The sequence below is a fragment of the Cricetulus griseus genome, chromosome 3 (assembly GCF_003668045.3).
Source record: "Cricetulus griseus strain 17A/GY chromosome 3, alternate assembly CriGri-PICRH-1.0, whole genome shotgun sequence".
In the NCBI taxonomy this organism is placed as follows: Eukaryota; Metazoa; Chordata; class Mammalia; order Rodentia; family Cricetidae; genus Cricetulus; species Cricetulus griseus.
Genome location: NC_048596.1, coordinates 243,254,731 through 243,276,556, shown reverse-complemented (window position 1 = coordinate 243,276,556; position 21,826 = coordinate 243,254,731). Strand labels below are relative to the sequence as shown.

At 40.3% G+C, this 21,826-nt stretch overlaps 1 protein-coding gene across 1 annotated transcript in view; it reads right to left on the bottom strand.

Annotated features, from left to right (window-relative positions):
* Positions 1 to 21,826, bottom strand: part of Aoah (acyloxyacyl hydrolase) — a 198,801-nt gene that overhangs the window by 25,746 nt on the left and 151,229 nt on the right. The window contains exons 14-16 of the mRNA XM_027409368.2: positions 7,622 to 7,658; positions 6,658 to 6,732; positions 411 to 583 (exon numbers count right to left, since the gene is read on the bottom strand). Coding sequence (XP_027265169.1) covers positions 411 to 583; positions 6,658 to 6,732; positions 7,622 to 7,658 — 285 coding nt within the window. The remainder of the gene's footprint in view (positions 1 to 410; positions 584 to 6,657; positions 6,733 to 7,621; positions 7,659 to 21,826) is intronic.

The window sequence follows — 21,826 nt, the reverse complement described above, 5'->3', positions numbered from 1 at the left end:
CTTGGGCTGGGAATGTCTCTGAGCCATGGGGTGTGAAGACTTAATGGTGGTTGTGACCCTGGGTTGATCCCTTGAGTATGGAGGCATGTTCTTTAAAGCCTGGTTAGTATACTTACTTGTCTTCCAGTCATGTTAGAGGCAGTGATCCTTTAGTTAAATTCTACTTTGTGTAACTTATAGCATAAATTTTACTTCTTCAAATTCCTCCTGCATTAATATCAAGCACACACCACACATACATATCAAAAACATCCCACAGACACATTACACAATCATAAGTCTACATCACACGCATTATACATACATATAATACACATAAATGCATGCATGCATCGCACATACACACATCATATGTATACACTGCACACATATCACTCATACAGTGAAAAGAATCTGCAAGCATAATATACCTAGAGGGTGGTATTGATTGTGCAAACTATCCCAGAGAAAAGTCCCATCTGGCAAACCATATAAAATAACATGGCTTCCATTGGGCAGTTGGGAATTCAGATGCTTCAGAGTCTGCATGACGCTGAAGTACATTTTTTCAGGAGTGGTCATTTCTGGTACTGTATCAGCTTTTCTACAGTAGAAGAAACAAAGCATCTTGATTAGCAGGAAGGTCACATACTAAACACTCTGTATGTGCTGGTTATTGGCATCATCTTGCAAATTGCTTATGATGTCCTACTTTTCTGGCACGTAGACTGAATTTACTGATTCCTTTGTAGTTGAATAAGCCATGTAACTGGTGATATAAGAGTCTCTGGAATGTTCTCTGACTGTATTGCCACCACCTGTTTGAGGAGAGAGAGAGAGAGAGAGAGAGAGAGAGAGAGAGAGAGAGAGAGAGAGAGAGAGAGAGAGAGAGATATCCATGATCCTGAAGAACATGCAGTGTGAGCAAGAATGAAAAATTTGTGGCTTTATCCTGCTAAGATTTTAGAGTTTTTTCTTTGTTTTTCTGTTTTAGAGTATAAGTTTATCTATCTTGCCTCATGGCTACTGGAGAGGGTCTGCTTAACATGGTTTTGGAGCTTTGACATTTAACATTTGGATTTTAAAATTGCACACAGACCACAGTAGGGAGGCAGAGCATCTCTGAGTCATGATGTTATTTTATGTGTATACAACTCTTATCCTTTATTCTGTTTCTATACTAAATTTGGGCTTTCATCATTGTTCTGATGGACTTTTTCTCACAGAAGGATTTACCAATAGTTATATTTTATACCACTGTCTTTCTCTGTTTGGTAGTTGTGTTCTGTAGAGCATTTAAGCACATCAAACAAATCTCAAGTAAATAACTTAATGATTGTCTTAGTTTTTTTATTGCTGTGATGAGACACCATGGCCACAACAAATCTTACAAAGGAAAACATTTAATTGGGCTGGCTTATAGTTGTGAGGTTTAGTTCATTATCATGATGGTGGGATGCATGATGGCACACAAGCATACATGGTGCTGGAGAGGTGGCTAAGAGTTCTACATCTGGGTCCTCAGGCAAAAGAAAGAGACTGCCACACTGGGTGGCTTGAGCATCTGAGACCTCAAAGCCTAGCACCTAGTGACACACTTCCTCCACAAAGTCAGGGGGAGGGCGTAGGTCCTGTCCCAAATGATGTGACAAACTTTGATGATCCCCCACAGAAGGCCTCACCCTTTCTATGGAGCAGAAGAGGGATGGGATGGGGGTCTGCGGGGGTGCATGGGAGAATTGTGGGGAGAGGGAACTGGGATTGACATATAAAATAAAATTGTTTGCAATTTAAATTATAAAAGGGGGGGAAGACACCTAAATAATGTGCCTCAAAGTAAGATGCCAGAGTTTGTGGACTCCCCATGGAAAGCCTTACCCTCTCTGAGGAGTGGATGGGGGTGGGGAGAAGGAGGGAGTAAGGAAGAGGAGGGGGAATGAGGACTGGGGTTAGCATGTAAAATGATAATTATTGTTTTTCAAATAAAAATGATAAAAAATTTAAAATGTGATCACTTTTTTAATGGGACTATTTGGTATTTTGAGTCTAGGTTCTTGAGTTTTTTTATATATTTTGATATCAGTTCCCTGTCAGATGTGGGGTTGGTGAGGATCTTTTCCTACAAAATGGTGTACAAATTTAAGCAATTCTCAACAAAATGGCTTAGATATTCTTAACCTCCTTAACCATCAGGAAAATGCAAACCAAATTGACTCTGAGATGCCATCTTAACACTTGTCAGAATGGTCAAGATCAAAAACACTAATGACAGCCTATGCTGGAGAGGATGTGAACTAAGGATGTGACTGTGTTCACTAATGATGGGAGTACAAATGTGTATAGCCACTTTGGAAATCAGTATGGCTATTTCTCAGAAAATTGGAAATCAGTCTACCTCAAGACCCAGTGATACCACTCTTAGGCATATATCCAAAGGATCTAACATACCACAAGGATACTTGCTCAACCATGTTTATAGAAGCATTATTCTTAGTAGCCAGAAACTGCAAACAACCTGGACTCCCTCAACCAAAGAATGGATAAAGAAAAGGTGTTGTATACATATCTGCACAATGGAGAATTACTCAGAGGAAAAAAAAAACCAAAACAATGACATCATGAAATTTACAGGAAAATGGATGGAACTAGAAAAAATCATCCTGAATGAGGTAACAATCTCAGAAAGACAAACACGATGTGTACTCCCTTGTAAGTAGATATTAGATGTAAAGCAAAGGATAACTAGGTTACAATCCTTCGCCCTGGAGAAGTTAGGTGACAAGGAGGACCCTAAGAGTGATGTAAAGATCTCCCCTGGAAGAGGAAAGAGATGAGATGTCCTAGGTAAACTGGGAGTGGGTGGAGGTAAGTAGAGAGAGGGAATGGGGAAATGGGAACTTAAGGGGTTAGGGTGGTCTAGTTAGGGGTGGGATAGAGGGGTGAGAGTAATGGAAGAGATATCTTGATAGAGGCAGCCAATGTGGGATTAGGGAGAAACCTGGGCCAGAGAAATCCCCAGGAACCAACAAGAATGATCCCAGCTAAGACTCCTAGTAATAGTGGAGCGGGTTCTTGAACTGGTAATCAGATTGGTGACTATCCTATTGTCATCATAGAGCCTAAATACAGTACCTAATGGAAGCAGATGCAGAGAACCAAAGCCAAGCACAGGGCCAAGCTCTGGGAGTCCAGTTGAAGAGAGGGTGGAGGGATTCTATGAGCAAGGGGTTGGGGATCAAGATCATGATGGGGAAGCTCACTGAGAGACAGCTAACCTGGGCTTGTGGGAGCTCACAGACTCTGGACAGACAGCTAGTGAGACAGCATGGGACCAGCCAGGCAGGCCCCTGCATCTGGTGACAGTGGTATAGTTTGGTGTTTTGTGGGGCCCCTAGCAGTAGGACCAGGACCTGTTCCTGATACATGAGCTGACTCTTTGGAACCTACTCCCTATGGTGGGATGCCTTGTCCAGCTTTGATGCCGGGGCAGGGGGGGTATCCTGGTCTGGCCTCAACTTGATATGCCATGCTTTGTTGATTCCCATGGGAGGCCTTTTGAATGGTGATGGAGGAAGAATAGATGGGGGCGGGTAGGAAGGAGGTGAGGGGAGAGAACGAGAGGAGAGAAAGGATGGGAAACTGTGGTTGGTATGTAAAATAAGTAAAAAAAAGGATGAATAAAAAATGTGATCACCATGCTCAAGTTATTTTCATTCCAGAGATGCAGGGAAGGCTTAACATATACAAATCAATAAATGTAATAATTACATAACTTAAGTTGGCCTAAGTTTTGAGGTTCTATTTCATCCCAGTTAGAATGTGATAATCAAGGATACAAATGATGATAGATGCTGGTAACGATGTGGGAAGGATCTGTTATTCACTTTCTGTGGGAATGCAAATAGGTCTGGCCACTATGGACATTGATATGGAGGCCTCTCAAAAAAACAAACATAGACCTGCTGTGGAATAATCTTTTTGTACACTAAGTTGATGTGTCGTTCTGATTGGTTTAATACAAAGCTAAACAGCCAATAACTAGGCAGAATTTTCAGGCATGCAGGACAGCATGAGATAGGGAGTCATCAGTATGAGCACTATGGAGATGAGGTAATAAAGCTACAAGACAGAAAGTAAATTAATAGAAACAGGTTAATTTAAGTTATAAGAGCTAGTTAGAAACAAGTCTAAGCTATTGGGTGAGATTTCATAATTAATAGTAAGACTCTGTGTCATGATTTGGGAGTGGGTTGGTGGGACAGAGGAAGACTATCTGCAGAGAACTACCATAAGACCCAACTATACCATTTCAGGGCATGCACCCAAAGGACTCTGTATCCTACCATTTGGATATTTGTACATCTGTGCCTATCATGCTCTTTTCATAATAGCAAAGGAGTGGAATCAGCCTAAATGCCCATTAGCTGAGAAATGAGAAAATGTGCTGCATGTATACAATGGGATTTTACTGACCACTCAAAGTTTCTGCTGCTGTAGCTCCCACACATTTGCTCTGTTTCGGGAGTGTTGAACTTTTGGGTCACATTAAAGAGTTTCAAGGACAGTAATGGGTAAGCCTAAGACCACTGAGAAACTTTAGGTAATTAGTGGAAATTCTAAGTGCCTTCACATGGCCTTTCTTTCCAAATTCCTAAAAGTTGTCTTCTAGTCATGACCTTCATTCACTTACAAGTACTTACTGAGTAGTCACATACAGTTAGAGAACTGAGAGCACATGTGGATGCATTGTTTCAATAAGAGCTAGCAACATCATTTTTTTTTTAAGTTGAAGGTGTAAAGAGACAAATTGAATTCCTGAAACTTGTTCCTGGACAGATCAGTTTTGCAACCCTCTGGTTGGGCTTTGTGTGGAACCCTTTGCACATTACAGGATATCTACTCTACCTTGATGGTCTTCCATCTGTCTTTATTTTTCTAACCTCTCCACAGGACATCATAAAGTGGGCACTGCAGGGACATCCTACTCTGCCAACTCTTCCTTCATCCAAATGTTCACTGCTTTTCTGCCCAGATAGATCCCTGGCAGAGGAGAGGCTGGCATGGGCCTCTAGCTAATGTTTGATTTTTTGGGTCTTTGGAAAAAGGAAAGTAGGACTGGGTTGGAGGGACCTCTGGAGGGGAGGGAATTCTCAGTGATTCTGACTTTTGGAGGGAGAGTTTTTCTTCAGGCACTCTATCCAGTTGTAACCTCTTTGCTCTCTGTACCCAGGAGAACCTGGTCCAGGGACTGGAGCGACATCTTCTGGCTTCACCAGAGCTGTTCTCTTTTGCAGTGGGGACTGGAAGCCACATCTCTGTTTCTCTGCTGTGAGTCCCTGAGATCAGGGACTCAGGCCTTTTGGCCATTGGTTCCCAGAGCCTGACGTAGTACTTGGCTTATTAGTAGTGCTCAACATGTGCTTGAGGAAAGTGAATGAATAATAGAATATAAGACCAGAGTAAACCAGGGAGAGAAGACAGAATTTAATCAGAGATCCTGCAGGTCTTAGCTTTGTTATTTGATGGCAGTAGAACAAATTCCTTTACTTTGTGAGACTCAGTTTCCTCATCAAGGAGTCATACTTGCCTCTGTGGGTTGCTAGAGGGATGGAATGATACAGACAGGGACACAGATCTTGGACCAGGAACAGCAGGTCTTATGGTATGTACATGCCACTGGAAAGTCCTGGGTGGCTCATCAGAAACAGGGACCTGGGCCCTCACAATATAGGTTTGGGGTCCTGGAGAGACCCAGGTATGAACTGGCTCACAAGCAACAATGGATCATAGAGTGGCATGTCCCACCCTTGAGCTGATTTGTTTGCACTGCAGTTTGAGTTCTATGGAAGCAAATGGACTTTAATCCTATTGGATTTTGTTCTCAGCACAGACTTGGGAGGCCCAGTGAATAGGTAGGATTAGGGGAAGGTATGTAAGCAGGGAGACCTCCAGCTGGCCATTAATCAGTTATGCTAACTTGAGCAAGTCTCCTTCTTGGCTTGTCTTTCATGTTTTCCTAAAATACTGGGTAGATGGATATTGGGAGTTGCTCCACAGCCCGTGTCACCCTTTGCTTACTTTCTAACCACAACCACAGGCCAGATACTCCCATGCTGCACAGTTTTAGGGGTGTACACAGATTTTGATATAGCTCTTCAAAGGTTGAGGGGGGTTAGCACTAATGCTATAGTTTAGCAAAACTCTTTTTCCTGTGGGCCTTCAGAATAAATAGGATCGAGTGCGAGTTACATGTAGTTTCTACGCTGTCTCTTCTTCATAAGTTGTCAGAGTATGAGTGCGGCCTGTGTCCCTGTGAAATGACTGCACTTTTGCTGTGCACTGTTTCAAATGTTGGGATTCTATGTCTTGGATCTCAGACATGTATTTCCTCTGATATAATCCACATTTGATCCTAGCATACCTTTTCATTGTGATGTCAGAATGGACAGCTAATGGCTCAGATTTGTTGTTTTTCAAAGGAAGCTTTCAGTTTCATGGGTTGTTCCTGTTGCTGTCACATACCCAGGATTTCCTTCTGGGATAAACTTATTTGATACCTTCACACTATAGCGGAGTAGACTGGGGTAGGAAGTAGAAGAGGGGGAAGCCAGAGCCAAATCCCAATTGAATAGGCCCAACATCACCTTCTTAGCATCATTAGCATCTTTCTCATCTTACCCATTGCAGACATCGTTTCCAATCATGGCATAAATTACAATGGCTGGTTGGTCCAATGCCTGGTTCCTAGACAAGCTGAGAAAAGATGGAGTCTGAGCAGCATTGTCACCAGCAACACAGGCTGAGCCTGGGGGAATATCCTTGTGTAACCACCCATGGAAAACCAACCAGCTTTTCTTTCATTTCAGCAAAGCTAGTCAGCATTCCCATCCTTTTCTATAATCTCAATTCAATTACCACTAGGAGATGGCATATCAACACATACTATTGAAGGGTATGTTGAAATTTCAACTAAACAAACTCACTATCATCTTCTTAACATCGTTTAAAACACGATTATCAACAGGTCTAGGTGAGGTAGTTAGTTGGGTTACTTATGCCCAGTTTCACATGATAGCCTCAGAGCTGTGGGGCCTACTTAATTCACAGAGGTAAGGGTTTCCTCAGGCTTCCGTTCAGGATATTATATACAGCCTCACTTTGGAATTTTAATCCCCAAATACACACAAAAATATTAACTTTCTAGGCATGGTATCTCAGCACTTGGCAGCCTATGGTAGGAGGATAACACGAGTTTGAGATGAGTCTGGCTGGCATAATTAGCTCTAGGGGCTACAGAATGAGGTTCTATCTCAAAAAAAGAAAAAAAAGAAAAAAAAAAGAAAAACCACAAGAAATAGGTTTCTTATTTATAAAGCCAGGCTATGATATGATCATATGTTTCTGAAGTTACTTCTTTCAAAGTTAAATTTTATTTAACTCACATTCATTTTTTGGTCCTCTGAGAACATACTGGAACCAATCACTTTTCAAGGTTACTAGCCCAGGAAGAGGATGCCCAGTGTTCAAGGAAACTATTGACACTCAGTAGAAATGACAATGGGGTAATAAATGAGAACTTTCATTCTTTTCAACATAAGTCAATCATATTTAAAACACTTTCTTAGATCTGTCTTCCCCTTACCTTTCTATGAAATTCTTCAGATTTCTGGAAGATGCACCTGAATAATTACAATAAAAACAATAATTGTTTAAGTGACACCACTGATGTGTTTGTCTGGTTAGCTGAGTTCACATGGGCAATGTCATTGTTCAGTTATCAGAGGCTGTCCAGAACACTTTGCTGATGGCAATTGTTTATTTCTGGTGAATTTCTGTAGTGTTTTATCTTGGATCTCAACCTCAGGGTTTTTCTGCTTACTTGCATTCTATTAATACAAATCCAAAGCCCTTTGGGTTGGTGGGTTGGCACAGATGAGTAAGTGATTGAGTAGATGTAAGGAAAAAGTATGTATCTGTCTACAAGGAGACAAAGTATCCCCCAAACTAAGGATCAGAGAGACAGAAAATAATTCTCTGGGATAGACATCTTCCTGGAGACCCCCATTTAAGGTCCTGGTATTCAGAACATTGAGTCCTGAAAGTAGAGACTGTCTCTGAATAGTCAATTACTCTCTGCTCTTTTCTGGAGGGAAGAAATGTACAAACTCCAGCCTGCCCAGTGCTGGTGTCCTACAGTGGCTCACGTATCTGCTGGGCCTTTCATTTAGTTCTACCCCAGGACTCCCAATCTCTCATTTTCAGAATAATAACCAATCAAGAAGTATTATTATTATTATTATTATTATTATTATTATTATTATTATTTGATGTTTTTTCTTAATGATAAATAAAAACCAGCAAAAGCTCAAACTTTTGTTGTCCTAAAATTATAGACCTAGGTCCAGCCAACCTCAAGTCCATCTAGGAATTTGATATGCAGGACACCCCAGAGCTTCAGGAAAAAAGAGTGAAACGTTGTCGTAGCTTATTAGATGGGTTATCTCTCCCCACAGACAATACCTCCTATGTCTCCCTTGACCACTCTGGACAAGGATTGAAGACCAGTTGTAAGTAATTGTAGTAGATTTAAAAGAGAAGCCTCAGCTGGAGGTGATGTCACTTAATATATTAGCATCCTGGAGGCAGAAGATAGAGAGCTCAAGGCCAGTCTGGCTTATATGGTAAGATCCTGTTGCAAAACAACAATGAACAAACAAAAAAGCAACTACAAACAGGAAGCAAGGAACTACTTATTCTTTAGTGAATGCCTATATTTTTTTTTTCTGGTACTGAATTCTCTTTGCTCCAAAGTCTTTGTATTTTTCATCATTTTCATTCCGTTGTGGAAATCTCAATTTTGTAGTTTATGTCTTTCCCACTCTATTCTTTCATATTCTCCTTTCTTTAATTTCAGCTGTTCTTTTGCTGGACTCAGCACTACATCTTTCCCCTTTCTAGTCTCTTTTGTCCTCGTCTGTAGGTGTCTCCTCAGCTTCTAAATGTGGATGTATCTGCCACTAGAGAAATGGCAACAGCAATGACAGCTGGCAGGTAATAAGCAACAAAGACAGAATCTAACTTACAGCACATGGCAGAAAAAAGGCAGATACTTGAAGAATTCACACATTTTGTACTTTGCAATTTTAGTTTCACAGATATGAAGAAATTTGAAAAAGTTATTTGTTAAGGTGGTCCAGTTAAGAGCAGAAGAGTTCATACAGACCTTTACAGGCTGAACATTAGGTGTATCTACCACAAGAAGAGATAGGTCTCATGACCTTAGCATCAATTAGCTCTCCCTAACTGAATTTCACCACATGGTCCCATTACTGGTTTGGTGTTGACCATACCATCAAGTACCTCACATTCTATGTATTCTCTGAACTTGGAAATTAATTTTGATTGTCTTCTAAGTGAACCTGTTATTTTGAGTGCCTGACTGTAGGCCCCAAATTTATTTGTGAAAAATGAGAATATTGAAATATAACCAGAATAAGTCTTCATAAATTAAATCATTACTTCAGCAAAACATATTGAATGTTTTCTAGTTCAAGTGTTATGATTGGTTCTAGGTATAGATCAGAGAATAGAAAATATACAGCCCTGTGTTTTGGAAGCCTAATGTTACTATATATAAGCCATGGCCATAAAGTGTTGAGGATTCAGAAAGTCCTGAGGATTGATGTCAAGATGTATCCCAGGAAACTTAGCTGTTTCCTTTACTGAGGTCTTGAAATAGGCACGTATTAATTGGTCCACAAATGCTCTGTGTGTAGTGCCCAGAAACAGTTGAAGCTAAGTGCTATAGTAGTTGAGACTATCTGCAGTAGACCAAACAGATAGGTTTTTTTTTTTTTTTGAGTTCTAGAGTTTACATAATTTTGGAGACTCTCCTTAAGGAAAAGAACATAAACAAAAACAGATCCAGAAATTAGGCAGAAAACACAGAGCAGAGGCAGGGGTTATGACCAACTGTGGTTAAAACATTGGAATCTTGCAACTTTTAAATAAAAATGTTGTCAGGATTCAAGTGAGGGGACCCCAAGTTTCAGCAACATTAGCCTCAAAATATGCCTTTTGACCCTTTCACATCATGTCACTAGCTCCTGGTTAGTCAGCCAAATTCATAGATGAGTACCAGAAATAGGAAGAGAAATTCTTATGCTGTCTAGTGAGCATTGCCATCACTGTAATGCCTGTTACTTATAAAATGATTCAAAGTACATTATTTTAGCTCTTGTAAAAGAATCCGTGGGGAGAATTAGGAAGTACATTTTAGTTTATTAACCACAAATACATTCAAACAAAACACACAGTGTCTCAGAACCATGTGTGGGACTTCAAGCTCCGATGTCCGCAAAGCCTACAGGTGCAGTGCTGCTGAACCAACTGAGGAAGAGCAACTATTGCTCAGTGCTGATGGATTCCTGTGGTCCAGGAGGGGTGACCATGTTATCAGACTTGTCTTCAAACTGGAAATTGGAAACATGAAACTTTTTTGCCGAAAATCTCCTGATTTTTTCGACATTGGCAATGAATCCAATGATTGTAAAAGATGCTTCATTTCATGATACAAACCCCACACAGATTAGGTTTCAAAATTATTTGATTATTGAGAGAACCAGAGGGAAATACTGTATGTCAAGGACAAAATGTTGGGTCTGAAGAGATGGTTCAGTGGTTAAGAGCTCTGGCTACTCTTACAGAGGACCCAAGTTTGGTTCCCAGCTCCCACATAGCAGTTCACAACCATCTGTAATTCCAGTTCTAGGGGATCTGATGCTTCTTCTGGTCTCTATAGGTACCAGGCACAAATGGTGCACAGACACATATGCAGGCAAATACACTCACACACACAAAAAATAAAAATAAATAAATCCTTTTACATGAACACAGTATTTCTCTGATTTCATGGGAAGGTATACATTTTTCATGTGTGTAGAACCACTTAGATTGTATTTCTTAAGACAGTTTTTAGGATTTTTGCTTGGGCATATATATATATATATATATATATATATATATATATATATATATATTACATATACACACACATACACACACACACACACACACATATATATATATATATATATATATATATATATAATACATATACACATACACACATATGTTCCCACAGGATGCACACATACATATGTGGTGGGTTAAAAGAAAATGCCCCCTAAAGGGAGTGGCACTCTTAGGAGTTGTTGCCTTGTTGAAGTACGTATGATTGTATGATCTAGATGGAGGAAGTGTATCACTGTGGAGGTGGGCTTTGGGGTCTCATATATGCTCAAGTCACTCCCAGTGAGAGAGTTCATTTCCTGTTGTCTTTGTATCAAGATGTAGGATTCTCAGCTCCAGCACATCTTCTTGCAAGGCCACCTTGTTCCACCATGATGATAATGGACTAAACCTCGGAAACTGTAAGTCACTACTTCAATTAAATGTTTTCCTTTATAAGAGTTGCCATGGTCATGGTGTATCTTCACAGTAATAGAAACTAACTAAGACAGCATATGAGTTTTTATATATGTAAGAGATTAAATATTTATGTTGCAAAGCAAGGATGCATCATGTACAGAAAAAAACACAGCTGTGGGCCATGTGTGTCCTCCCCCTACCCGGGCTCTCTTATATGCAGGATGACAGTGGATCTACTTGTTTTGAGTAACTTTATCCCCTCCATTTTCTGTTTGTGTATTATAACAGCAGACACTAGTTATCTAAAAATTTAAGATTAAAATAATGATCTTTCTTGCTTTCCTTTCTGACAATATGGTCTCCACTCCCATCCTCCATGTGTGCATGCATGAGTGAGCAGACATGGGGTCTAAAATTAGAAAAGGAAAGGAAAAGGGAAGGATTGAAGGACATAGTCCTTTTATCTCTTATTCATCACACCCATGCCTTCTTTGCACGCCCTTTCTTCCTCCATGAAGAGGTTTACAACTTATGTCATCAAGTACAAATTTTCATCCTTTCTTCTTCCTCATATGTAGTATTTATTGTAGTCTCTTTGATTTCTGATTACATTTTCTTTGATGCTTTGTGATGTAAGATCTTTGTTTAATTATTTGCTTATCTCATGTGTGTGTGGAAGTGTGTTTTTTACTTTTTTGGGGGGAGGGTTTCAACACAGGGTTTCTCTGTGGCTTTGGAGGCTGTCCTGGAACTAGCTCTTGCAGACCAGGCTGGTCTTGAACTCACAGAAATCTGCCTGCCTCTGCCTCCCGAGTGCTGGGATTAAAGGTGCGAGCCACTACTGCCTGGCTGGAAGTGTTTTTTGTTTGTTTGTTTTATTCTTCTTAAAGCAGTAACACATGATAGTTGTACTGAATGACATTACCTGGCATCTATCAATCACGTTTCCTAGCTCCATACATTGCTGGTAAGTCTCCAGCTGCAATCATTACTATATTTATATCTCCTTTCTGGTCTGTCAATTTTGTCTCATGTACTTTGATGTTCTGTTGTTAAGCCTTATATGATGTGGTAGTTTGAATGTAATTGCCCTCCATAATCTCTTAGGGAGTGGCACTATTAGGAAGTGTCGTCTTGTTGGAGTGGTCTTGTTGGAAGAAGTGTGTCACTGTAGGGGTGGGCTTTGATGTTTCTTGTGCTCAGGATACCACCCAGTGTCTCAGTCCATTTCTTGTTGCTTACAAGACATAGGATTCTCAGCTACTAATCCAGCGCTATGTCTGCCTGCACACCATCTTGTTCCCCATCAAGATAATAATGGACTGTATCTTGGAAACAGTAAGCCAGCTTTCCCAATAAAATGTTTTCTTTTAAGCGTTGCCATGGTCATGGTGTCTCTTTGCAGCAATACAAATCCTAAGATATTTACATAATGGCATTATAATCTCTCAGAGAATCAATCCTTTTATTTTTAAAATATCCATCTTGGCTACTGTAATTTCTTTGAGGTCCAATTCTCTGGCAATCCTATAGTCACTACAGCTTATTTTGACTAGTGTTGGCTCCATGTATCTTTTCCCAACACTTAGTTAATTCACTTCCTTGTATTTGAAGTAAATTTCTTGTAGACAGTGTTCAGTTTTGTGAGTGATTTTCATTTGTTTTTTTTTCTTTTGTGTTTGTGTGGAACCCAGAACCTTATACCCACTAAGCATGCACTCTGCCATTGAGATACATGTCCAGGCTAGAGTTGGTGTTTTTAATTTACTTTTTAATTTTTTTTAGATAGCATCAAAGTAATATGCTTCATTGTGATGTTTTATAATTCAGTCTAATATTATTTGTTAATTGACTATGTACATTTAATGGAATCACTGATATGTTTAAATTTAGGTCTACCATTTCATTATTTATTTTTATTTCCTATCTTCTTATTTCTCTATATTCTTTTAGTTTAAAATGTGCTTTATTATCTGAGATAAGATCTTATTATGTAGCTCAATTCTTTTCCTTCTGACTCCTGAGTTCTGGGCTTATAGGTATGTGTCACTATGCCTGACTATAATTTTGTTAGTATTCTGTTTGAAGGTCTTGGTTGTTCTCTAGGGGTGGGGATGCTGTTCTCACTCCATGGGAAGTGTAGCCTCACATGCTAGTTACACATGTTTAGAGGTTTTCTGATGAACGTGTTTCACCATATATTGCTGTGACAGTTGCTATGAGTTTCCCAAGCATGTGGTTGTTGGGGGGGGGGTCTTGGGCCACCACACCACCATAAAGCAAGGGTCTTTTTAAAAATGGCACCCTCTGGCTGTTCCAGCATGATGCAGAATTCTAGGAATACAGGGTTTTCTAGATGTTTCTTGCCAGTGCAACATCCATCACCTTTTGTCTGGATATGCTCTCATTTCATGCTCTTTTGTATAGGGTGTACATATGTGAGTGTGTAGATACGTGTGTCTGTGTGTTCAAAAGTGGAGTTCAGGGGAGGATACTGGAGGTTTCCCTCTACCATTTGCTGCCTAATTACCTTAAGGCAGGGTGTCTCACTGAGCTGAGTCATTTTGACAAGTCTGCCTGGCCAACAAGCTCTTGGGATCCACCGTCTCTTTCCTGAATGCTGGGGTTACAGACACAAGCAATCATGTCCAGCTTTTTACATGGCTACTTGGGTTTTGAGCACAGAATTCATGCTTGCAGAGCAAATCCTCTTACCTACTGAAACATCTCCTCAGTCCCTTCCAGATTTTTAAAATGTCCATTACTGAAAGTGCAGTGCAGATTTTCTGAGCTTGCCTTAAGCCATGATGGCTGCCATCTGCTGCTTTGCTCCCTCTCCCTGGGAGTGGGAGATTCCCCAAACTATCCAGTTACTCTGGAATGTACGCTGGTCCCTATTGTGAGGTTCCCTATTTCTCTTTTCCTTTAAAGCTATAGATATTCAGGGACCATCTGACCCTTCTGATACTGTTACCCTGTTTTCTCCAGTTTATTTCATGGGTATTCTAGTAGACCATGTTTGCATATCCACTGCCAACTTTCCTCACAAAACTAGATTTCAAACGATGTAGATTTTTCTTATAGTTTTATAATTCATCAAGCATTATCAGAAGAAATATTTGTTGAAAAAAATGAGAATTTTACATTGTTTGTTTGCAATAAACAGAAGTTTTGAGACTAAGATATTGATCTTGAGCCCCAGATCCCTGTCATTTAACAACCATTTGTTGTGACAGTTCCTGGCAGTGTTTCCACCACTGGGACTGCTTCACACTACAAATGTTTCAGTCACAAACAAGACAAATTCCCTAAAAATATTTGGATAAGGTAGAATATGCTTCCAATTGTGACTGTAATCTACCTACCAGAGACACATCTTCACAAGCACTCTTCACCTGTGTTGACAGAGGGATAGCTCTGCTTCTCCCCATAGCCATTTGCCTTCAGTTCCCACTCCGTACTCACCATCTCCTTGCACCTTTTAGATACTGTTCAAATCTTAACTTTGCTGTGAAATCTTCAACTTCTTCAGAGTTAAGTGTTTCTCACCCCCCAGAGGCTGCAACTTACTTTTGTGCCAATGACATTCTTACAGAACTTTGATTCCTTTCTTGTTTGTCTCTTTTCTGTTTCACTATGCTCTCCATGAAGGAGGGGCCTTTACCTTGCTCATCCTTCTAATTTTAGAACCCATTGTAATATTGAACAGTAAGAAAATGAAGATGAGAAGACAAGGCACATCCATGCTTACATAAACCCCAAGTGCATTTAAGCTGTCTATAGACATAGCAGATAGCTTTCCACTTAATGTCTTTTATCTAAAACTCTAAATAAAGCAGATTATTGAAAGGAGATGCCCTACAACTTCAGAACACTGACAAGTACATTCATTTAGAGCAAAATATTTGCAATGCAGGTGTGCTGATCCTGGCTTAGTGAAAATTTTGACAAAACAACAGAGCCAGAATTCTTTATATGGTTACTGTCATGAGCCCTGCTCCTACATATACAGGTTTGTCTAAGTTTCTTTTTTGTTGCGGTGATAAAATACTCCGACAAAAGCAAATTTGGGGAGAAGGATTTGTTTTAGTTCACAATTCAAAGCATAGGTCATCATGCTAGGTAAGTTAAGGCAGCAAGAACTTGAAGTATCTGGTCACACTACATCCATAATCAAGAGCAGAGAGAAAATGAATTCATGCTTGCAAGTGCTCAGCTCTCTTTCTCCACTCATCCAGGATCCCCTGCCTAGAGAATGGTGCCACCCATAATCGATGGGTCTCAATTAGTGAAATGAAGACACACCCTAACCCTTGACAAGATCAGAAGCCCATCTTCCAGATGATTCTAGATTTTGTCAAGTTGGCAGTTAATACTAACCATCACAAGGTTGTATGAATAAATACAAAGAAATAATTCCAATTTGATAAAAGAGCATCTCCACTGGTTAAAAATTCTTTGTATTCCAAACTCTTGTAGGTATTAAACATGGTGAAAGTTAATACACAGTAAAAGAGGGATTTGTTCTCCTATATGATATATGTCATAGTGGGATGTTTTTCTTAAAAGTTCCTATTATTATTAAATACAGCAAATACTGTATCTTGGAGATATATTGGATTCTTGTGAGAACAAAATTTTGACCTGTAGGCATTGAGTGCTCCTATATAATTTTGTTTTTTGATGGAGTATTTAAGAATTAGAATGGGATCTCTGTGAGTTTGAGAGCGAGTGCCAGGATATGCTCCAAAGCCTCACAGAGAAACCCTGTCTCAAAAAACCAAAAAAAAAAAAAAAAAAAGAATTAGAATGGGATACTAAAGACTTTACTGCTGTGGCTACACTCTATCAGGCTTCCCAAACAGAAATGTCCTAGATGTAATTCTATAAATAATCTCTGCCATCTCCTTTTCAAGGTTTTGAGTTGTGATTAAATGCTCAACCCAGTAGTAGTGTTCCCTACATATTTCCTAGAGCCCCATTTCCATGTGACACCAATGACCTCAGAGCTTTCCTCCAGTGGCGTTTGAAGGTGTTATATAGACATTTTCATTTTGAAACAATTGATAAAATAATATGATAATAGGACAAAGATCTTCACACATCCTTTACCTAGATTTTCTAAATATATACATCTGCAATAATTGTAGTGATCAAAGCCAACATGAGTACAATACTGTTGTCTAATATAAATATGTAACTTAAATGTCACCAATGACCACTCTCTGGCCTTTGTCTAATTCACTGTACTTGCCTCTCAGGCCTCTTTAGTTTGGATAAATTACTTTGCCTCTGTCTTTATGACCTTGACAAATTTGAATGCTACTGGCCAATTCTTTTTAAGTGGCTTTCAGTTTGGGGTTTGTCTTAAGGTTTCCTCATGACTAAACTTGGGTTATGCAATTATTTTTGGCAAAAATACAATACCAGAAGCTTAGTTAGCTTAAGGTACAAAGCCTATTTTTTCCAAAATAGAGATCATGGGAGGTCTAAAAATAAGGAGCCCTTATGTATGTAACTGAATTCAGCTTAGCCTGCAATAATATTTTTATAGTTCAATTATAGTTTGTCTCTTCATCCCCTTTCTTCTTGCTTTTATTCCTTCCCAAGGAGACAAAGAGAACTGGCTCAGAAGTGTTAGGTTAAGGTATCTAATGCTGACAATTCACCTTGGGTTGCCAAGACAATTTAAGACAGAAAGATGACGATTTTCAGGCAAGAATATAGAAAGGGACAGGATAGTATTGCTGAGAATGTGACCTTCAGTAGGAGACAGACATGGTTAAAAGTCTGTCACTGATGAGGTAATGGATCATGGTATGTTATGTAACTTTTCTGAGCCCCATTTTCCTCATCTGCAAAACAGAGTTTCTTTGTGGATTCACTGGGGACAGAGTGCATAGCTTTGTGCTGCTGCTTGATATTTGCTAGAACACATGTGTGTAATAAACTCCTACTCAAACACCACTCTCTAAGGATGGCCTGGAAAGTTGATCCCTGGATAATGGTATCAGGTTCTGGGTGAAACTTGATTATCCAGGCAACAGGAAAAAGGATCCTGTTCTCCCTTATGTGCAGCAAGACCTGTGTGGTGTTTCTGGGCCCAGAATGAGCCTTGACCATGCCCTTGCTTACTGGGGAAGCACAATCTTTCCTTCAGATGTCTCTTACCACAAGGTGACTATTCTCATGCATATTGTTATTAAGATGTCCCCCCTCAGAAACAGCTTCCCACCCCTGCTGGTCACTCTGTGGTATCCAGCTGAAGAAAAAGCACCCTTCCCATGCTCAGCTGATATAGGGTCTCAGAGAAATAAACTGGCCAAAGATGAATTCACAAGAGGAAATAAATAGATGTTTAATAACATGTGCACGGTGCTTGCACAAGCTGAGCACTCAGGGATGAGTACCCCGGAGAGTTGGCTGGAATTTGGACTTAGATGTCATTGTAGGCTATAGATGGAGAGATTTGAGCTCTTGTTTTGGGAAAACAAGTTATGTGAAGGTTACCAGGAGAGACACAGTAAATTGGGGTCCTTGCTCTACTTTCTCTTGAAGCAGTCTCAGGTACTGTGATGGGACAAGAGTGGAATGGCTGCAAAGGCAGACAGCTATTCTACCTGTGATGGAGTCCAGTGCACTGTCTTAGGGACCAACTCCTTAGCTCCAACTGATGGCAGCAGCCACAGTGCCACAACCCCTCATCTTCCAAGAGGAACAGGAAGGTGGACTTTTAAATGTAAATTCCCTTGAGTTTTAAGTATCAGGGATACATAAGTTGAAAAAATGAGTTGCTGGGTGTGGTGATGCATGTTTAGTGAGGTCCAATCTCTGAAAAACAAAACAAAACAAAAAAACCAAACACCCCCAAACCAAAAAAAACAACAAAGCATTTTGAAAAACAAAACATTCTGATTTAGAATTTCAGAATCATAGAACTGGATGAAGTTGAGATTCATCTCATTTAATCTCCTAATTTTACAGATAGAAAAAATGGGTGCTTAAACTCTTTTGATGAGGCTTCAATAACCTTGATACTCAAGCCACACAAAGACACAACTAAGAAAAAGAACTACAGACCAATATACCTCATGAACATTGATGCAAAAATACTCAATAAAATACTGGCAAATCGAATCTAAGAACACATCAGAGAAATCATCCACCATGATCAAGTAGGCTTCATCCCAGGGATGCAAGGATGGTTCAAGACTGTTCCATATCCCTAAAGGAGGAAGCCAGTTTGGAGGTCTGGACAATTTTGGGGGCATCTGGTAGTGGATCAGTATTTACCCCTAGTACACAAATGAACTTTGGGAGCCCTCTCCACATAGAGGGATACTCTCTCAGCCTAGACACACTGGGGAGGTTCTAGGCCCTGCTCCAAATGATATGACAGACTTTGACGATTCCCCCATGGAAGGCCTCTCCCTCCCTGGTGATCAGAAATGGGTTGGGTTAGGGGGTAGGTGGGGGACATGGGAGGAGGGGAAGGAGAGGAAAGTGAGATTGACATTGTTTCTAATTTAAATTTAAAAAAGGAAAAAAAAATAAAAAATGGTGGCATACATTGAAGAAATGCCTTAGGTTACAAAGCTAGGTAAAAATGGATTAGGACCTGGATGGAGGTCAAATCATCTATCTATCAGCATTACACAAAGGCCTTTTTAAGTCCTCTGGGTTTGCTGCAGAGTGGCATTCAAACATTAGAGTTAATGAAGGCCTGGGAAATCACTGCCATGAATTTAGGGTTTGCTTCTGCCCTGGTTTTAGTCTGGAGGGAGAGAAGAGTGAGGTGTCTTGTGTGTGGTTTACAGATATGGCCCTGTAACCTATGTTCATGGACACGTTGTCTGCTGGTGGTGTGTCACTGGAAGCAGGAGTCAGCTCACTGTTGCCAGCTCTTCAGTCTGAGGGTTCGTTTTAGAGATAGCTATCCAGGTGAAGCGAGGACATAGACTAAGCCCACAGAAAAAAATTTCAAGATAGGTCAGTATTAACAAAAAATGGCGTTGTTTGTTTAAGAAAAGGACAGAAGTGCACACCCAAGAGCAGACATAGGTGTCTGTGGAGAGAGTGGTGCTAAAGCCTATCTAAATAGTGCATGTGGCTTTTGAGGTTACATTGTTCAAAGTATAGAACAGCTATTTAAATTCAAAAGATTAGGTAAAAATGTCTTGATATTCTTAGCTAGTGATTTTTTAATTTTAAAATTAAAAAACAATTGTTGTTCATTTATTTTTGTTTTTACATCCCAATCAAAGTTTCCCCTCCTTCCCCTCTTCCCAGGCATCACCCCCCCACACTCCTGCCACTCCTCCTACACTATTTCTCCTCACATACAGGCAGGCCTCCTTAATAAGTTTTTTCTTTAATAAAGTAAATTATAAAGTAGTTAATGAGATTCTTGTGTACAGGTTTATAGAAAGGAATGCTAATGATATAAAAATGTAAGTCAGAAAGATCTAAGAAATTCTTAGGGTCCATAGGTCACATGAGGTCAATACACATGTTTTTTTGACTGTCAATAATTGTGTGTGTGTGTGTGTGTGTGTGTGTGTGTGTGTGTGTGAGAGAGAGAGAGAGAGAGAGAGAGAGAGAGAGACAGAGACAGAGACAGAGACAGAGACAGAGACAGAGACACAGAGAGACAGAGACAGAGACAGAGACAGAGACAGAGACAGAGAGAGAAAAAGTTTCCTCAAAAACAGGAGTCTGGCTCCTTGTAGGCAATTTGCTGAGCTATGTAGTAAGTCTTGACTCTTATCCAGTCAGGCAGTTACACCAGAGCCACCTCTTCTCTTTGTCCTAGCCCTCTAATTTCCCTATCTTTCTACCCTAACTCAAGGGCATCGGTGTGCCAGGAGAACATAGTTCAGTGGCCTCTCAAGTGCTGCTGAGCTGTCCCCATCACATAGCTAGCTGCCAAGGACAGTTTCCAATTCTATGGGAAATCACCTGTTGCCCCCTACCCCCACCACATTCATCTGAACCTAGGGCCTCCTTTCTCAGCCCCTCTAAGGTATTCTCACTTATGTAGATTTGTAATTTTCTTTGGGCCACCATATCACACACACACACACACACACACACACACACACACACACACACACACACACACACAAATAAAAACACCAAAAAAAGGGAGAAATGTTCCTTTACACTGTGTGATTGGTTTAACAAAAAACTAAATGGCCTATAGCTTAGGCTTGTCGCCCTAGCTCTTATAACACAAATTAATCCATTTCCATTCATCTACTTGTTGCCACATGGCTCATGGCTATCATCTCTCCTCCTGCATGTCTTGCTCCCTCTGGTTGGTGGCTCCCCCTTTCTTTCCAGCGTTCTCTCTGTCCAGCAGTCCTGTCTATACCTCCTGTCTAGCTATTGGCCATTTAGTTTTTTAATAAATCAACCACAGTGACAAATCTTCAAGTAGTATAAAGGAATATTGTACAACATTCTTTCTCCTCCCTGATCCAGTCTTTCTCCCCCAAACTCTGTTGACCTCGTCTCCCCAACAGTTTGCTTTTCTTATGTACATTTTATTTTTAAATTTTTTCTGGTGTGTGTGGTGTGTGTGTGTGTGTGTGTGTGTGTGTGTGTGTGTGTGTGTGTGTGTGTGTGTGAGTGTGTAAAGGTGTTCCATTGTGTGTGTGAAAGTCTCTGTTTCCATTGTTGGTTTTGGGGACTGAACTAAGACTGTCCGATTCACATGTCCAGTGCTCATTTGATGACCATGGTCCACATTTCCCAGGCTGGCCTGGCTTTTGCTTCATTCCCTAGCTTCTCTGGGTCTCTTCCCATGCATTCACATTCCCCAGAGGGTTTCACCAAACCCAGAACAAGAAACATGCCAAATTAAGTTTGTTCAGAGTGTGGTATTTGTGGTGCTGGCAGAGAACATGAGAGGTTTATAACCATATTAGCTTTGCAGCAAGGAGCCCGGTGGGTACAGTAGGTGGGTGAAGCTGCAAAAGCAAACTTTTAACAGTTTACAGTCTGTGGTGACTAATCTAGGCTTTTCACAGGGATTCTGCTCTCCACTTTCTCTGTAGTGGGTGCACAGGGAGGGAACCCCTTTCCCTGTGTGGTAAGAAGCTTTATCTCATGGAAAAACATGTCTTAAATATTTTAGCATTTCTGCAAGCAAAGCCTTCTAACCCAGGTGCTTACGCAAAATGAGGAAGATTGTCAGTACAAAGCGTTTGCCAAGCTTGGCATCTATAAGGAGGGTCCATGAGTATCCCATAAACCCACAGAGTGCTTTTCTCTGTAGGCTGTGAGCTGTAGTGGTAGGCATTTGAGGCTCAGGACTAATGATTGTTTTCTTAAAGCAAAGGAGTCTTATTTATTTCAGAAGATGACTTATGGACTTCTATTTACTTAAAATATGCTTTATATCACCCCCATTGGT